Source organism: Euphorbia lathyris, chromosome 1 (assembly GCF_963576675.1).
Source record: "Euphorbia lathyris chromosome 1, ddEupLath1.1, whole genome shotgun sequence".
NCBI classification, from domain to species: Eukaryota; Viridiplantae; Streptophyta; class Magnoliopsida; order Malpighiales; family Euphorbiaceae; genus Euphorbia; species Euphorbia lathyris.
In genome coordinates this window covers 78,750,751-78,768,331 of record NC_088910.1, presented here as the reverse complement: position 1 = coordinate 78,768,331, position 17,581 = coordinate 78,750,751, and the positions used below count along the sequence as shown (strand labels likewise).

General features: G+C 38.0%; 1 protein-coding gene across 5 annotated transcripts in view; it reads left to right on the top strand.

Moving 5' to 3' along the window:
- The window catches only part of LOC136202819 (protease Do-like 7), a 46,627-nt gene that overhangs the window by 24,995 nt on the left and 4,051 nt on the right, over nucleotides 1-17,581 (top strand). For 3 of the 5 annotated variants that reach the window (XM_065993737.1, XM_065993745.1, XM_065993759.1), the window contains 8 exons: nucleotides 3,434-3,599; nucleotides 5,027-5,536; nucleotides 11,620-11,798; nucleotides 11,867-11,972; nucleotides 12,470-12,533; nucleotides 12,826-12,993; nucleotides 13,072-13,151; nucleotides 13,235-13,462. In XM_065993737.1, the coding sequence (XP_065849809.1) occupies nucleotides 3,434-3,599; nucleotides 5,027-5,536; nucleotides 11,620-11,798; nucleotides 11,867-11,972; nucleotides 12,470-12,533; nucleotides 12,826-12,993; nucleotides 13,072-13,151; nucleotides 13,235-13,462 (1,501 nt within the window). Of the gene's footprint in view, nucleotides 1-3,433; nucleotides 3,600-5,026; nucleotides 5,537-11,619; nucleotides 11,803-11,866; nucleotides 11,973-12,469; nucleotides 12,534-12,825; nucleotides 12,994-13,071; nucleotides 13,152-13,234; nucleotides 13,463-17,581 lie in introns of all 5 variants that reach the window. The other 2 variants (XM_065993768.1, XM_065993752.1) reach the window with 2 other exon arrangements.

The following is a 17,581-nucleotide window of genomic DNA, read 5'->3' as shown; positions in this document are numbered from 1 at the left end:
CCCCACGATATCCGTATTTTGGTTCATGTCCATAAGATTTGGCTAAATTTTACGTTGGCCGCCACAAACCTACCGCAACCCTCCTCCTTTGTCTGGGCTTGGGACCGGCTATAAATGCCACCAAGTGACACTCACAGGTGGAGTTACGCGAGTACCCCACACATTTGAACACATCAACTCTAATGGTTGTTAACAACATAGTTAACGAAAGGAAGTTTATGAATTTTGTTGAAAGAACATGGTTCACAAAAGTGAATGCTTTTTATTATCCGAAGCTAAATAACATTAGAAGAAATGAGTTTTCTAACAACTGGAATTACTACGCGGCCTAAACTAGCATTCCATGTAGAGAAAGCAACAAAGTTTATTGAACTGGAACTGAAGCTTGAACTGGAAGGTAATATAGGCCATCTTTACTCTCCCCTTGAGGTTGATTTCTTTCGTTGCCAAAACCTTTACAACAAATGAGTTAGGAAAAGATTCAATAGAAATATTGTTAGATGAGGTAAGAGATTTAACAAAGGTTAAGTTTTGAGAAGCTATAGGAACAAATAATACATCTTTGAACTTAATATGTTTACTGGAATGAATAGGGCCATTACCTATAGTGACTTCCTCAGGACCGCGATGTTCAGAATGAAGAGAAAGATTTTCCAAATATGACCAAAGGCTGTTTTCGATTAGATTGTTTTGTAGTTGGCCTTGATTGAAATTTGGTGAAGAACAAGTACGAGAATAGTCTCCTTTCTCGTTACAATTATAACATGTTATTGCAGAATAATCAGTGTTAGACACCATTGAATTCGAATTGCCACGCCCGGGCTGAAATTGTTGTCCATATCCACGTGAAGCGCCTTGGCCGTTGGACTGTCGACCCTTGGACTGACGTCCACGACCGCGCCCTCGTCCCCAGGATAAACATATTGAGAAGACGAGGAGATGTTTAAATCCAATCGGTTTTCTTATCATAAGTAATAGGCTCGAGTCGAGCTTCTAGCGAACGACAAAACGGTCTATAAGTAGATCTGAGTCGTGCCATGATACAATCAACAAAATTATCCATACTCATAGGATTTTGTAAGGCTGCCAACTGGTCAAACAACATTTTAGCCTTTTGCATATAAGCAGAAAGAAAATCATAATTTTCCTGAAGGGTGAGAAATTGATTCTTTACCTGTCGAACTTGAGGACGACTTCCAGCAGCAAAGGTTGTATGAAGCTTGTCCCATGCTTCTTTGGGGGTTTCAAAACCCACTAACTGTGGGAGCATGTTATCAAAGACCTAATTGTAGATTATTGCAAGAACTTGCTTCTGAATCATCTACATTCATGCCTGTTGGAGGAGCAGAGGCCGAGATGTGAGAAAATAAATGAGATCCTTTCAGAATATTGGTCAGCTGGCTCTTTCATAGTAGAAAGTTAGAGGGAGTGAGCTTGACTGACAAATTGTGACTTAATCTGGCAGTTTGTGACTGAGTAAAATCAGCATTATTTCTACCAGAATCTCTGGATCGGTGAGAACCTGATGACGAAGAAGAAGAAAACGAGCATGAGGAGGATTCCATTGACATTTTTAGGGTTTGTGGTGAGAAAGAAAAAAGGAAATCGTAAACTTCTGATGAAATAGAGAGATCGGAAAGAAAATCGAAACAGAGTAAACGAACTAGAGAAAGATCACAAAATTTCAGGGAAAGAAATTCGAACAGAGATGATGAAGCAGGGAAAATGGTGAATTGCAGGGGAAAAAAGATAGAATAGAAAAGGAAGACTTGAAGATAATCAGAATTTCAAGGAAAGAAAAACCGAACAGAAGAAAAAGACGACACAGAGATACAATTCAAACAGGTAAAACGAACAGGGAAGATCGGAATTTTCAGGGGAAGAAAAAAAAATGAAACCTTAGGGCTCTGATACCATGTATGTAATATTTGGCTGAAATAATTCACGCTTACATCTTATTAATAGAACACAGCAATATATACACAGACAGAGTTGGTCAAACCTAAACCAACTTTAACTAGGATTACAAGACTACCAATACTAGAACTATACCAACTCTTACTAGGAAAACCAAAACTGATTAGGAGAGTACACGTGATTCCTAATCGTATTCGAATATGGCATACTTACCAAAATTGGCATCCGAGCTAGCTAAGAAAGGTTATACATAGATGATCTCTCGTTTTTTCTCTTCAAAAGTGTCAGGTCAGGCCAAAATTTTCAATTCAAACCTTTCTCATCAACACATTAATCCAAATTTAATTTTAAGACACTACCATATGTTTCGAGGTAAATTCTTATGCACAGACAAATATGAAATTTTACATCCTCTTGTATTTGGTTGATCATAATTGATTGGGTAATTCTTTGGAAAGGTAGCCATGAACATAACATGGAAACAGAATTGAATCAGCTAATGAGGAAAGAATAATAAAGGTTAAGAAACTTTATGCAGCCATATGCATGACCATGATAAACTGTAAGAAATTCAGTAGTAATTTTAATGGTATGACAGATTACAACCATGATTAATAGTTTGGTTGCAATAGAAATAAACTTATGCATATGCATTGCAATTTGCATTTAGCTTCTGGCTGCGCTTTCTAAACGGGGAAGAAATCAAGGAACTGTATTACCTTTTTATCATGTAGTTCTTAATCTGTACAATCGTTCCCTTTTTAATGGATAAACTCTTGTGTTCTTTATCGAGCAATGCCATTTTATTGGAGAATAGAGTTCCCTCTACTACTGTTAAGACAATCTTAAAAAGTTTAATGGCTAATCAGAGGCACCATTCTTTAGGCTAGTTTATGAATAGCATGGAATGAACTGAAAAAAGGAGTTCTTTTAAGATCTATTTTAGCCAAGTGCAGAGAAAAGTTGCCATATATTTTAGCCAAGTGCAGAGGGCGAGCCTTGGCGCAACGGTAAACGTTGTTGTCGTGTGACCAAGAGGTCACGGGTTCAAGTCTTAGGAGCGGCCTCTTGCCAAAATAAATTGGTAGGGGAAGGCTTGCCCCCAGTACACCCTTGTGGTGGGACCCCTCCCCGGACCCTCGCTCAGCGGGGACGCGTAGTGCGACCGGGCCGCCCTTTTTTTTTTTTTTTTATGATTCTTCAGCTGAAATCATTTTGCTTTTGCAAATAAATTGGACTATTTCTGCAGAATTTTTGAAGTGTTTATTCCTTGTTTACATGGAGGATACTGGCACCCCTTTATGTATCTTCTTTATAATTATTACTAGATTTATTGATAGATGAAAGGAAAAGCTGTAAAAGAAACTTAAATAGAACCTTTTAGGGACATATAGAGGGAAAAGCTGAAATGTAAACTAATCTTATGGGCCTTTTAGGAGAGATGGATTTCAATGGCCTACTCAGATTTATAAGATCTGTATAAACTTTTACTAAATGTTTTTAATCAACCTTGCAGATATATGCTATTTCGAGCTGGAGTTCCCCGGCATGCCATCATTGAGAAGTTTGCTGATGTGGAGATATCACAACTTGAAGACGTAATCTCCGTTTTGTCTAAGTTGTCTAGGGGTGCTCGAGTGCCATTGGAGTATATAACCCACACGGATCGTCATAGAAGGAAGGTGCACTTTATGACATGTCACCTAGACAACATCATTTAATATTGCAGTCGTATGGCTTTTCAATGCACCAGTATTTCACTGTGATTTTGTATATTGACCTTGTCATATAAACCAGATGATCCAGAAAAGTAGATAGCTAGCATTAAGAATGAAAACATGGATGAAAATATTAAAATGGGAAAAGTACAAAAATAAACCCTGTGGTTTGAGTCTTTTTCAAACATAAACTATGTAGTTTAAACGTTTGCAAAGAGATACCTTGTGGTTCATTCGGTTAGCAAAAACAGTCAAAATTAATAACGGTGTTAGAAATAGATGACGTGGCAAATTAGGTCAAAAAGTCAGAGGCTTATTTTAGTCTTTTATTTATTTATTTAGAATTTAATTTTTTAATTTTCATTAACCCATTTCCTGCTGCACTCGTCTCTCTCTGCTCCAAACCTCTCCACGATTCTTGTCTTCTCTGAATCCCCCTTCCTTCATCTTTGAGCATTTGATTTTTTATATATCTTAAACATGTCCAGATAAAAACAACTGCTACTGATGCTGAAATGAACAATACCAAAACCAGCACCGTTCTTATGTTCTTCTTTGAAGATTGAGGCGTTTCTGGGAGTGATGATGGACTTTGCACTTTGTTAAAATTTTCAACAGAGGGAATTTGAGATGGTAAGGAGCAATTCCCAGTAGTTGAATCGTTAAAAAAAGCTGCTTTGCAAGTGTAATTACAAGAGCACCATATGAACTTACCACTGACATCAGTGAGCACCAAATCCCCATTTTTGTTGAGCTCCAGTGAGGCATTTTATCGAACAGGATTAGCTAGATTAGCTATCCAAAGAAGTTGAGGTGGAACTCCTCTGATAATCGTGGAATCACTTGCAGTCTGAACTGAAAATACGAAGAAGTAAGAATCAATGGTCCGATTGCCATAGAATCCGCAACCAGTAGCAGCGGAATTGTGTTAAGTGGGAGAAGTCTGATGGTTGAGCAGTCAATGAAATCAATGCTTCCTTTGTTGATGAAATCATTGTTGAACCAGGCAGTAGCATAAAGAGTACAAGGAAAGTAGAAACATTGTTGAGCTGCTCTCTGCCGGAGAATGAGGAGAGAGGTGTGAGATGTGAGGTGTAAAAAAAGATTGGATTTGAAAAAAATTAATTCTAAATAAAGAACTATGTGGTTTGACCCAATTTGGCACGTCATCTATTTCTAATATGGTTAGTATTTTTGACTGTTTTTGCTAACAGAATAAACCACAAGGTACCTCTTTGCCAACTTTTAAACCACATAGTTTATTTTTGTACTTTTCTCTAGTAAAATGCACGTGTACATGCATATACTGACCTTTTAAGCTTGCCCTTGCCAATCTAATACACGAAATAAGTGGATGTTTACATTTTTTTATATATATTTTACAACTGCAGTCTGTCCTGGTCACAGTTGATCATCATGAGTGGTATGATGCTCCAAAGATATATACTCGTGATGATGGTTCTGGTTTATGGATTGTCAGACCTGCTTATCAGCCTGAGTCCCCATGGCTCTCTTCTTGTATTAATGAGGTCAACAAAGATGTAAACAAGCAAACATCTTCACCAAGTGATGAATCAACTCTTCTTGATAAGATGCCTCAAATTAATGACAAGGGGTTGACTAATATTGCAACTAGTACGGAAGCTAATTGTGATCATACTTCAGACGAAATCTGTGCACGAGATAACTATGGTGTTGAAGTAAACAAACAAGTATCAGGGGAGTTTTCCAAAAATGGAAGTGCTATAGCTGACACTTCCTCACCTGAAATTGGAGAAATTAAGATAGTGGATCCAATTGTGGAAAACGAAAGTATGAGCTACCAACAAGGTGCAACTAAAGAAGCGAGCAATGCTTCATTTCCTGAACGTGTGATAGAGCCTGCACTTGTAATGGTTGAGGTAATATGAAAAGTCTCTAGACTGTGTTATTGTCTTCATGATTACTATTCGTTGCTATTCTAGCTCTAATAACTTTTCTATTTCCTCAAAATTAAACTGAACACACTTCATACTTTTTGAGGTGATGGTATGGTTTCCGAATTGGACACACCTATGCAAAACTAAGGCAGTTGTCTGCATAGAGTTTATTGGGTCTAACTGGGTTCTTGCATATCTGATAAGATCATCTGTAACCATACTACATCAGCCCATTTGCTTTATATATGATGGAAACTTCTATGACTCATAATGGAGATCTGCTAAAGATTTGATCTGCATCTTGAAACTGATAAATCTATTTTTGTATCGTAGCAAGTTAGATAATCAAGCATGAGGATTATGTGAGTTATCCATGTAATTAACGGGTCAAATTCTTGATTGAGAGCTTAGAGGGGCCAAGTATAGGTCTCAGACATGTACAATTATGAGGGTGCTGATTCTTGTTAGTCTCACGGAGTGTGCTCCTTCAACAATGCGCTTACTTAGGGTCCATGTTGTGTGTGATTCGTCATTCATGGGGTAAATTTCACCTATAGCCCTCATACTTACCATGTTTTACATTTTAGTCCATAAACTTTACTCTGTTAACATGAAAAAACATCCGAACTTACCGGAATTGTAACTAAAATGTTTGTCATTTTCCCATTAAAATGATGACATCATCAACAAATTTGACTTAGTGGGTCCCATAGTAATAGTCAAACAATGCTGCATCACTATTTTAACAAGATTGTTATAGAAGGTTCTTAATTTAAGAGTATTTTCATGTGGCAAAATAAACTTCAGGGTTGAAAATGGAATTAAGGATAAGTTTGAGGACTACTGGTGAAATTTACTGATGCATGAGTGCAATCCTCCCTGGCAGAATTGTTGGTTAGAATCACTTCTTTCCATTTTGTATACCAATATATATTGAAAAAAAAAGAGGAGAAATATAAATTACAATTTAGTATCAGATAGTAGGATATCGTATTATATGTTTGTCAATTATATTACATTAATGCATCAAAGCATATTGACTTTATTTAGTTGGAACATGGACACAAAGGATGACTAGCTTCTTATGGACATGGACTCTATTCATGAAAAGATCTGTTAGTTATTGTTATATTTACACGAGAAGCAAAACTGGATATACATTAATTGTTTCTTAAAAAAGGTGACAGTTTCCCTTCTCATCAAGTCTTTAACATTATAGCCAGGGTGTCCCACTGAAGCACATGGTTCCATGAGGTTTAAGCTTGAGATGGACCCAATCTCTCATGGAAAATTGCACATCCCGCCTATGCTTGTTAGCCCGAGATTTCATTTGTTGCTGTGCACGCAGTAAATGTTGCTTAAGTTGGTGCAATGCTTCATCTCGATCCACCAACGCGTGTTCTACAGCCTCAACTTGTATTTCTTGGGACCCAAACCGAAACACTGAAGGAGGTATGCCATATAATGCTTCAAAGTGGGTGGTAACCGTAGAGATGTGAAAGGAAGTGTTATTCCAAAAATCTGCCCACAAAAGCCATTGTAGCCAAAATTTGGGTCGGTCAGATGCAAAGCATCGTAGGTAAGACTCCAAACAACGATTTACGACTTTGGTTTGCGCGCCAGTCTTGGGATGATAAGAAGAGTTGTATTGGACTTGAGTACCTTGTAAACGGAACAATTCGCGCAAAAAATGACTCATAGATACCGAGTCTCTGTCGGGCTATTTCTTTCACAAAAATTTTTGCCAAAGATTTGGCAGTGTATGGATGATTTAGGGCGATGAAATGACTTTATTTGGTGAGGCGATTGACCACAACCATAATAGCTTCAAAGCCTTTGGACTTAGGCATGCCCACAATGAAATCCATGGATATGCCAGTCCATACCTCGTGTAGGCAGGGGCTGTAGTAGACCCTAAGAACCAAGGTTGTTGCCTTCAATTGCTGGTAGATGGCACACTGCTGCACAAACTCACGGATTTGTTGTACCATCCCTTTCCAATAAAAAAATGCCCAAAATTCGATGATACTTGCGATAGTATCCAGAATGACCCCGTTTTGGGGTTGTGAAATTCATCTAGAATAACAGAAATCCAAGGAGATTGGGTGGGGATGACTATAGGGTCTGCTTTAATTTCAGCCAAGAGCTCCTTCTCAACTAACTAACTAGGAAAAGAGTAGAGAGTAGAGAACAGTAATAGCCCATATCCTGTTGCCGAGAAAGTGCTTCTGTTGCCTGATTTTGATTTCCCGATTTATAAATGATTTCAAACAAATACCCTATTAGCTTAACTAACGAGTTTTGTTTATCCATAGTAGTAATCCATTGTTGGAGAAGGTGATGAAGGAATTTTTTTTATCCGAATAGACCAGGAATTTTCTCCCCAATAGATATGATCCCCAATGTTGTATAGATAAGACCGGAGCCATCAGTTCCTTCTCATAGGCGGATTTTGCTAGGTTATTGGGAGATAAGGTAGTAAACAATTGGTTGTCCTCCTTGCATCAATACTGCTCCAAGGCCTCCACCCGAAGCATCACAAAAAGGGCGGCCCGGTCGCACTACGCGTCCCCGCTGAGCGAGGGTCCGGGGAGGGGTCCCACCACAAGGGTGTACTGGGGGCAAGCCTTCCCCTGCCACTTTATTTGGCAAGAGGCCGCTCCTAACCTAAGACTCGAACCCGTGACCTCTTGGTCACACGACAACAACGTTTACCGTTGCGCCAAGGCTCGCCCTCTACCCGAAGCATCACACTCAATACAAAATTCCTTAGTGAAATCAGGAAAACAAGAAGCGTTGTTGAGCTGAGGCGTTGCTTGAGTATGTCGAAGGCTGCCTGTGCTTCTGCTTTCCATGAAAAATTGTTTTTCTTAGTGAGATCGCTAAGCGGCTTGGCTAGTTTCCCATAGTCTTCAGTTCCATCAAGTGCTGGTATTCTTACTTTTGGCATTGCCATTACAGCACCATCGAAATGGTTGGGACGAAAGTGAGAATCAAGGTATGTGTTATGTTGAGTACCTGCTTCTGTTTTTGGATTAGATGAAGAAGGTCCCGTTGTGGGTCGTTTATTCTCATTCTGTAGAATCTGAACATAGAGGTTCTCCACCAGTTTCTGTACCTATACATGGTTTTCCTCATTCCACGCAGAGATTGATGAACAAGCTCAAGTATTGATTGCGAGTGATAATCGGATCGTTACCCATCGTTTGCCACAAACGGCACCAATTGATAGGAATATTCAGGTGAGAATATGAAACTGAAATAGGGGATGAATATTATTAATCCGAGAGAAAGAGGAATACAAGTAATGCTAACCCTCTCTTCCCGCAAATGGGAGAGCCCTGCTAACCAAAAGAAATGATCTCAAAAATGCATACTTATACCTTTTTCTCCTACAGTATAACAGAAAGAGTGTACTGACCTGCCAGCACAACACTAGGCCTAACTAACTCATTCCCCAAATACTCCTATAGTAACTAACTCTCAGTTGCCCTTTTCTGTCCCTGCATGCTTTTTCCTCCTAAAATACACCTGTAAAGGTTTAGGTCCCTGATTATTGTCCAAAATAGCCCCATTATGAATTTGTTCTCTATCAATTATTGTAATATTTATGATTTTGTTTGTCTTGCTTGCACTGTTTTTAATTGTAACAGTCCATTGTTTTCTTTTCACAAGTTCTTTTTTTTCTTGTGAGGTCATGTTAGCCATGTGACCTATTACTTATTATGAATGGTGATTTCAACATATATGATGGGTCTCCTGTTTATTGGAAGAATACAGTTGTTTATTGTTTGGATTGTGGAGTTTGTATTAGATTAGGACTGAGTCTTGGACTAGTAGTCCAGTTGAACTTAGTTTCCTAATTAACCTAAGTTTGGGTTACAAGAGTTAGACAAGAATTTGTCTCTTTGAGATAGTCAGACACTTGATGTATATATATAGGGGATTTGTTAAGGTTAATAGTGCGTCTGTAAATATATCAGAGATATTATTCTTTTATAGTATCAGAGCCACGGTAAAACGTTGTTGTCGTGTGACTGAAGGTCACGGGTTCGAGATTTAGGAGCGGCCTTTTGCCAAAAAAATTGGCAAGGGAAGGCTGGCCCCAGTACACCCTTGTGGTGGGACACCTCCCCGGACCCTCGCTTAGCGGGGACGCGTAATGTACCGGGCCGCCCATAGTATCAGAGCCACAAAGGTTTAAACACCAAATATCCTAATTTTTTTTTTTTTTTTGCTTTGGCTAATTTGATGTCTTCCTCGAGGAAGAAGAAAAAAAAAAGAGAATCACAGAAAATAAGGGTGGATTGCTTGACAATTTCTTGGAGAAGATTAATTGTTTGGCAAATCTGTTGTTTCATTGAAGGAGTTATAGATATGCTAAGAAATCCAATCTGGTATCCTCAGCCCTCTTCCTTCATGTTTCGCTGAATCCAGGAACAGGAAACGTCTTCTTCTGTTCTTTTTTTTTTTTTTTATTCTTTTTCAAGTTTCCTTTATCTTTAATTAACCTAACCCTAAATTTAGAATTTTCTTTTCTTAATTCTCTAATCCTCAGAGCTCCAAGAAATTCTAGATCTCCAATTCTTTCTTTTCATTCTTCTCTTTGATCAATTGGCCTAATTTTGGCTTTATCAATTTTATATTTATTTTATATCATTATTATTTTCCTTTCCTGAGAGGGCGAGCCTTGGCGCAACGGTAAAACGTTGTTGCCGTGTGACCAGAGGTCACGGGTTCGAGTCTTAGGAGCGGCCTCTTGCCAATCAAATTGGTAAGGGAAGGCTTGCCCCCAATACACCCTTGTGGTGGGACCCCTCCCCGGACCCTCGCTCAGCGGGGACGCGTAATGCGACCGGGCCGCCCTTTATTATTTTCCTTTCCTGATTTTGTGATTGTGACAAAATTATTATCCTTCTATTCTGATCAAATTCTCAAAATTTCTATCATCTCTTGAGTCCTTTTCCTTCCAATTGTACTCTCTTTTCGGTTTCTCTCTAATCTAATTCACCTGATTCCTTCCTTTCTTGAATCTTTTTTTAACTAAATTCCTTTTTTTAAATAGTAGTCTTTTTTATATTATTTTAATTTGGTTGTTTGGGTTCTTCCTAATCCTATTTTATTCTTCTTCCAAATCCAAAATATGTTTTAGGGTTCTATTGTTTTGGTTCACGTTTTTCTCGTCTCCCTTTTCTCCAAAACTCTCTTCCCATTCTATCTTTCTGCCTCCTTATAAGTTTTTCAATTTTTGGTTGATTTCAAAGATTGCAGTTTAGTTGATATTTTGACTCTTTTCTTCTCTTCTCTAAAGGAAACTGATTTTTCCATTCTCTTCCCAATTCAAACCCTAACTGGAATTTCCAGTTTCAACTCTTTTTCTTCCGTCCAAATGTTTAGTTTATGTTATGTTTGTCTCGGTGAGGTACAGTTTGATGTTTTGATAGACGAAATTGAAGGCAATTTGCACAAGTTTGTGCGCATAGAAGATGTTCGAGAAACGTCTGCATCTCAGTCTCATCATCATAGTGATGATCCAGAAAGTCAAAAGCTTATTTGACCAGTTAGCTACCTTAAGGAGTCCTATGCCAGCCGAATATTTGATTGACTGTATCACGGTTGGTCTGAGGACCTTTCATCCATTTGTTTGAGTTTTGGAAAGCTCCTCTTGAATATTGTGGGGATAATCTAATGACTCCAATTGGCTAGAGGCCGTTTTCTCCTTCTTTACCATTTTCTGTTTGTTCGGTACAAGCTGAAAGTTTGTCCACTCCCTGTTCAGCTTGAGGGGGAGTATTGGAAGAATACAGTTGTTTATGGTTTGGATTGTGGAGTTTGTATTAGATTAGGACTGATAGTTGTCCAGTTGAACTTGGTTTCCGAGTTAACCTAAGTTTGGGTTACAAGAGTTAGACAAGGATTTGTCTCCTTGAGATAGTCAGACACTTGATGAATATATATAGGGGATTAGTTAAGGTTAATATTGCGTCTGTAAATATATCAGAGATATTATTCTTTTACTGTTAAATACAGTGAAAGAGATATTTTCTTTTTGGTTTTATTTGCAGGTCAATGTACCTCCATCGTGTTTGCTTGATGGTGTTCATTCAAGACATTCTTCCGGAACTGGTATCATCGTACACCATTCTGAAGGAATGGGATTAGTAGCAGTTGACCGAAATGTTGCTGCGATATCTGCATCTGATGTGTTGCTATCCTTTGCTGCATTTCCTATTGAAATTCCAGGGCAGGTACCATTGAGAAGAAATTATGAAAAGCCACATCTGTGCTATTTTAATAATTACTTTGTTGCAGGTTGTTTTTCTTCATCCTGTTTATAATTTTGCCCTTGTCGCATATGACCCCTCTGCTTTGGGACCTATTGGTGGTTCAATGGTTCGCGTTGCCCAACTCTGTCCTGGTAGGTTTGACTTGTGTATTTCATATTCCTTAGGGTCATTCTTTTTGGACTACTAAGTTAAAAAAGGATGAATATCACAAGGAGGACCATTCATGTTTCATAATGTTCGCCTCTCAGCCATGTGGAATTATGGTAAATCTATCCAAGCAAAGCGGAAATTCCAGTTTTTGGCTTGGTTTATTTGAAAAAAAAGAAGCTAATTTAATTCCTAATACAAAAGACAGTTTGAATTTCCTTGTTGCCCATTAGCCAAGTTCAAGCTCATAATAAACTTTAAGTTGTAAACATCAGGCTGTTTTTTGCATGGGTTGGGCCCAATCAGGTAACATGATTTTTTATACCTTGACCTGAGCCCAGCCTCAGTTGTTTGTTGCAAGAATATTTTCCAAGCCTGAGCAAATTTAGAAAAACATACTGACAGTGACAATAGGAACTATATGCAATTTTTATGATCCTGACTCAAAGAAATTCAAATCCTAAGCGGGCCTCAATTGCAGGCAAGTTGGTTCTGGAGGTGGAAACGTCTGTCCAAACTCAATCTTTTTGTTATGAGCGGAGTAGGTTTGTTGCTGGCCTTGTGAAATGGTCTGTTAGGGTGTGAACTGATTTTTATTCTTGAGCCATTACTTCATCAAGCTTGCTTGATGGCTGTCAAAGATTATAATAAAAGCTTTACCTATGAACTAAAGCTTTTATGTCAATCAGTTCCTTGACAATGGCGTTGCTTGTTTGCTTTGTGTGCATGTGTCCTTGTCGTAAAAACTTTTTGGTTTTCTGTTTTCTTCCCCCCCAAAATCCTATATTTGTGCTTAAGATGATTGCATGAAGGTTCATATTTGTGCTTTGTGAACAGAGCCTGCACTATGTCGTGGAGACACAGTATTTCTTGTGGGGTTGAGAAGTCTTCAAGCAATCTCAAGGAAATCTACTGTCACAAACCCATGTCTCTCCCTTAATGTTAGCTCAGCTGATCCTCCATGTTATAGTCCACGAAATATGGAAGTAATTGAGCTAGACTCTGGTAAGGAAGTAGTTCTTAATTTCCCAAGCTATTACTGGTTATATGCAGGTTATTCCCTGATTTTATGTTATATTTCAGATTTTGGTTACACATTTACGGGAGTTCTGACTAATGAGCTAGGAAAGGTGCAAGCGATATGGGCAAGATTTACATCTAAGGTTCCCACTTCCCACTTCTTATCTAGTTTTCCTGATTTTCTTTGCCATGGTATTGTGCTACAACAATAGATCTTCATTCTCAGCTAAAATCTGGTGGAAGTACATCAAAAGATTCTCAATTTGTTAAAGGGATACCAATTTATATCATCTGCCAAGTACTTGACAAAATTATTGATGGGGCAAATGGATCATTTCTTCTCATAAATGGTGTTAGAAGGCCAATGCCACTTGTTAGGACTTTAGAGGTTGAACTTATTCCTATACTGCTTTCAAAGGCCCGGACTTTTGGTCTGAGTGATGATTGGATCCAGGTACTTTTACGCATTCTTGTGCTGTATATATTCTTTGTGTATGCAAGCTTGCATTCTTTTCTTAGCCTTTGACATAGTATAGCATGCATAATGATATTTATGGCAGCTCCTCTCTCATTTGTGCTTTTGTGAACACATATTTGGGAAAATTTCAGCATTTAGAGCCATTATATTGGGACTCCTAAGCACTGATTTAGGGATCTAGGTGATCAAAATAAAAGGTAGCAATGATTTCAATATACATTGGATAGTCTTGCTCCTTTATAATACGTGACATGCTGCAGAAAGTGTCGTTTCTTTCTGTTTAACTAAAGTGTTTATATATATATATATATATATATATATATATATGATTATATTCTATTCTCCAATTAGCATAGAAAATCTAATCAGTTTTTGTATGTTGATCTAGTTATAATGCTTAATTGAAGACCTATATTGAAGCTCGCGTGAGCTGGTGAGATGCAACCATAACTCAATCATTGTGCTACCAGTTTATCCGAGATCCAAAGTGGCCTATTTCACAACTTGTTCATAAATTTATCATTTTAAAGCTGAATGATGGGTCTCAATAGCAAATACTCAATCCTATTGCTAGTTATCTAATTGTGACCTTGTCCAATTTCATCAGATAGTGGCCCCTTGCTGAAATAGACTGAATCTAAGCACAAATGTAATATTATGTACAAATGAAGTCCTGGGAAAAATTTGAACTTTCAAAACGGGTTGAGTTGATGAACATGAGCATAACAATAGAGGAATATTTTACGACAAGCAAACTCTAATTGAGATGAGATCTTTACTTGTATCACAAGAAATTAGAGAAGGCTTGATCAAAGAAGTTGTCAGGATTAGGATTTCTGACTGTGGAGATTAGAGAAGAAATAGGGTTTAGGGAAGGAGAAGAATAGAAAATAAGGTAGAGCAGAGAATTAGAGAAGAAGAAGAAGAAGAGAGAAGCGAATTTTAAAGGAGGCTAAGGAGCAGTCTATAATCTGTATGTTGAGCTGGAGCTATCCTTGAATATCTCAAATTGAGATTAGATCTTTACTTGTAACACAAGCAATTAGAGAAGGCTTGATCAAAGAAGTTGTCAGGATTAGGATTCTGACAGTAGAGATTAGGGACGAAATAGGGTTTAGGGAAGGAGAAGAATAGAAAATAAGGTAGAACAGAGAGAAGGAAGAGAGAAGAAGATAAACTTCAAAAATATTCATATGATGCGTAACCTTACAAAAAAGAGACTCTAAATAATACCTAAATTACTCCCTTTAATTACCCTAATAATCGTGACAATACCTCCTCAAGAACATTCTTGACCCCAAGAATGTACAAAACAGAGAACTAGGCCTAGAATTTTTCCCTTCTCTCTGCCTTGTAAATCATCATTTGTTAACTTGTCTCTGGTTGCAACAGCTCCAAAAAGTACCACTGAAATCAGGAACACTACAGAAGTTATAAAAGTTGCAGCCAATGTACCCACAGAATGTCCCTAAGGATGCACAAGACACACGCACCGTGCATTGCTGAATTTCAACAAAAACTCGTTTGAAAGTTACCAAGGAAAAAACATTAGTAAGTATGGGATTTGTGGATTGCTGAAACAGAGAGCCAATCCCAAACCAAATAATATCAAGCTCATCATTCGCCCTTCTAGTTCCATCTTCCCTTGCAAGTCGTTCCTCTACAATTTCCACATGGAGAAGACCTAGAAACCCCCCACATCTAAAGTCAAAACCCATGGCACTTGATGTTTAAGGTCCACACTTTAACTTAGCAACATGGAGTTGTAGTGTTTCCAGTGCATCATGCAGCGTAGGAAACTGGACTATATCAATTGGAAACAGGCCATGGAACACCTTAGTAGTGGCTTCCTTATAACCAGGTAGCTTATTTTCTGCCTTTCTACTATAATGAGTAATAGTGTAGCACACCCTAGCATCTGCTACTGATCTCATTGAAGCAGAAAGGTATTTCACTTCACCTGCTTACTTTTCTTCCACTTGCAACTGATTTGGAGATAGCACTCCAATTTCATCCACATAGTAATCCTTTCTACTGGCCATGAAATCAATTCTATTCCCCTTCTTTATGCTCCCATATACGACCCTGAAATACACAATAACACCATGATATGGATCATAGTAACTATCAACTATTAATCCTCGCAATGGTATTTCAGCAGATTCACAGGTTGAAGGAATTCTTCTGACAATTACATTCAGAAAGTCAGTTCTTCCTATTCCTCCGTCAGCAGAGCATCCTATTTCATGGCTACAATCCAAACCGATAACCTGCAAGGAATCTCCTTGCCATTTCTGCAGGAACTTTTGCAAAAGAGTCAGAATTAGAACCTTTGACAAGAAAAGGGTGGTCACAAGCCCCATAAAGTCGCAAAAGGATATGAAGAATGTTTGCATAATTTTGGTTCACAGTTCCAACAGCAGCATATACCTTGAGTTTTAAAGCATGAACCTGCTTCTATTAACTCTTCCTCACATAATACCTTGGCTGTCCAGAATTCCCCTTTGCAATTGTGGATTGCACTAACCAACTTAGTGTATTTATTACTCAATCTAGGAGAGAGCGAAATTGGGACAGGATCACGGCTAAAAGTAGGATGAAGAATCACTGCCAATTTACAGCCCATAAGTTCTTGACTGAAACTAGGCAAACCAAAAATGGTATGATGAAGAATCTCATAATCATTGGAATTAGGCCCCCCAACAACATAAATAACAGGCAAATTCTCAATATAAGCTTCCACAATCGCATTAAGAACGTTGAGTCTACCAACAGCAAATGTGACAACACAAGCACCAACACTGCGACACCGATCATAACCATCATCTACATACTCTGCGACCAGCTCATTAAAACAACTGATATTGTTAAGCCATCCTTCCACTTTGGCCTTTCCGATAAAGAATGTTCGCTTCATACCCCATCAGCTACTGATGAACGATTTTCACCATTCATTCTTAAATTGTAGAGGACATACTTGCTGTTTCAACTGCACTCTCACTCCCTCCTATTAACCTCGACCATGGAATTACTTCCCCTTCGAAAGCATTCTTGTCCCCAAGAATGTAACCTTGAACTCGGCTGCCACATAGTCCAGACTTGGACGGTAAAATTGCTTGTCCATAGATGGATGAGGAATCCATAGGTAAACTCTTCTAAATTGGATCCAAGTTGATCTCCATTTTTTATGTCTTTAGGATCAGTTGCATTGATAGGATCCCTAAGAGGTGCATGATTAGGGTTCCTACATTGCATCACAACAATGAGATATTGCATATGAGACTCTAAATAGGAAAGTTATCGCTGATGTGGCGGCATTTACAATTTCCTAAAGCTATGTGTCACATATGTGAGGCGTAGAAAGTTGAAGGAGTAATGCTGTAATTTGTCTTTAATTATTTCTGTTATTTGTCTTTTACTATTCCGGAAGTTAATTCTGTTATTGCTATTTCTGTTGTTTTATTGCTATCAACAGTAGAGAATCCTGTTAGGTGCTATTTTGGTTTTTAGTGTAAGTTGCTATGCTAGCTGTTGTACTTTAGCTATTCTGTACCTTGCTGACCTCAGCTGTACTAATAACATATCAGGTCATGTATGGTGTGAGGCAGGGTTATCTATGAAAATTGTGAATACAAACTTCTCCTGAACTTTTCTTCTATGCTCTTCTCTATTCTCTTTCTCTTCTTTTCCTGTCTGTCTCTTCTTCTAAGTTCTAATTCTATTGATTCAAAACCTGGGTTTGACACTGTGAATAGTACAGCTGTTACAGCTGTAAAACAATCTTAAAATAACAACTCAATCAAACACTAATCAACAAGATAATTTAACCATATAAACAATACCTAAATTACTCCCTTTAACTACCCTAATAATCGTGAGAAGTAAATGGTTTTGAATATATGTTTTATCTGCAATTATGTATGCATTACTGTAGAATGTATCTAATTGTATGATCCGTTGTATATTTTGCTGGTTGACTAATGAAGTTCCATTTATAGATTTGTTCCATTTTTCCATACTAAAGAAAAGTTGGTCTTGCAGTTGCCTATTTGATATATCTGACATATCTTGAAGATATCCTGTTTTCTTTTGCTT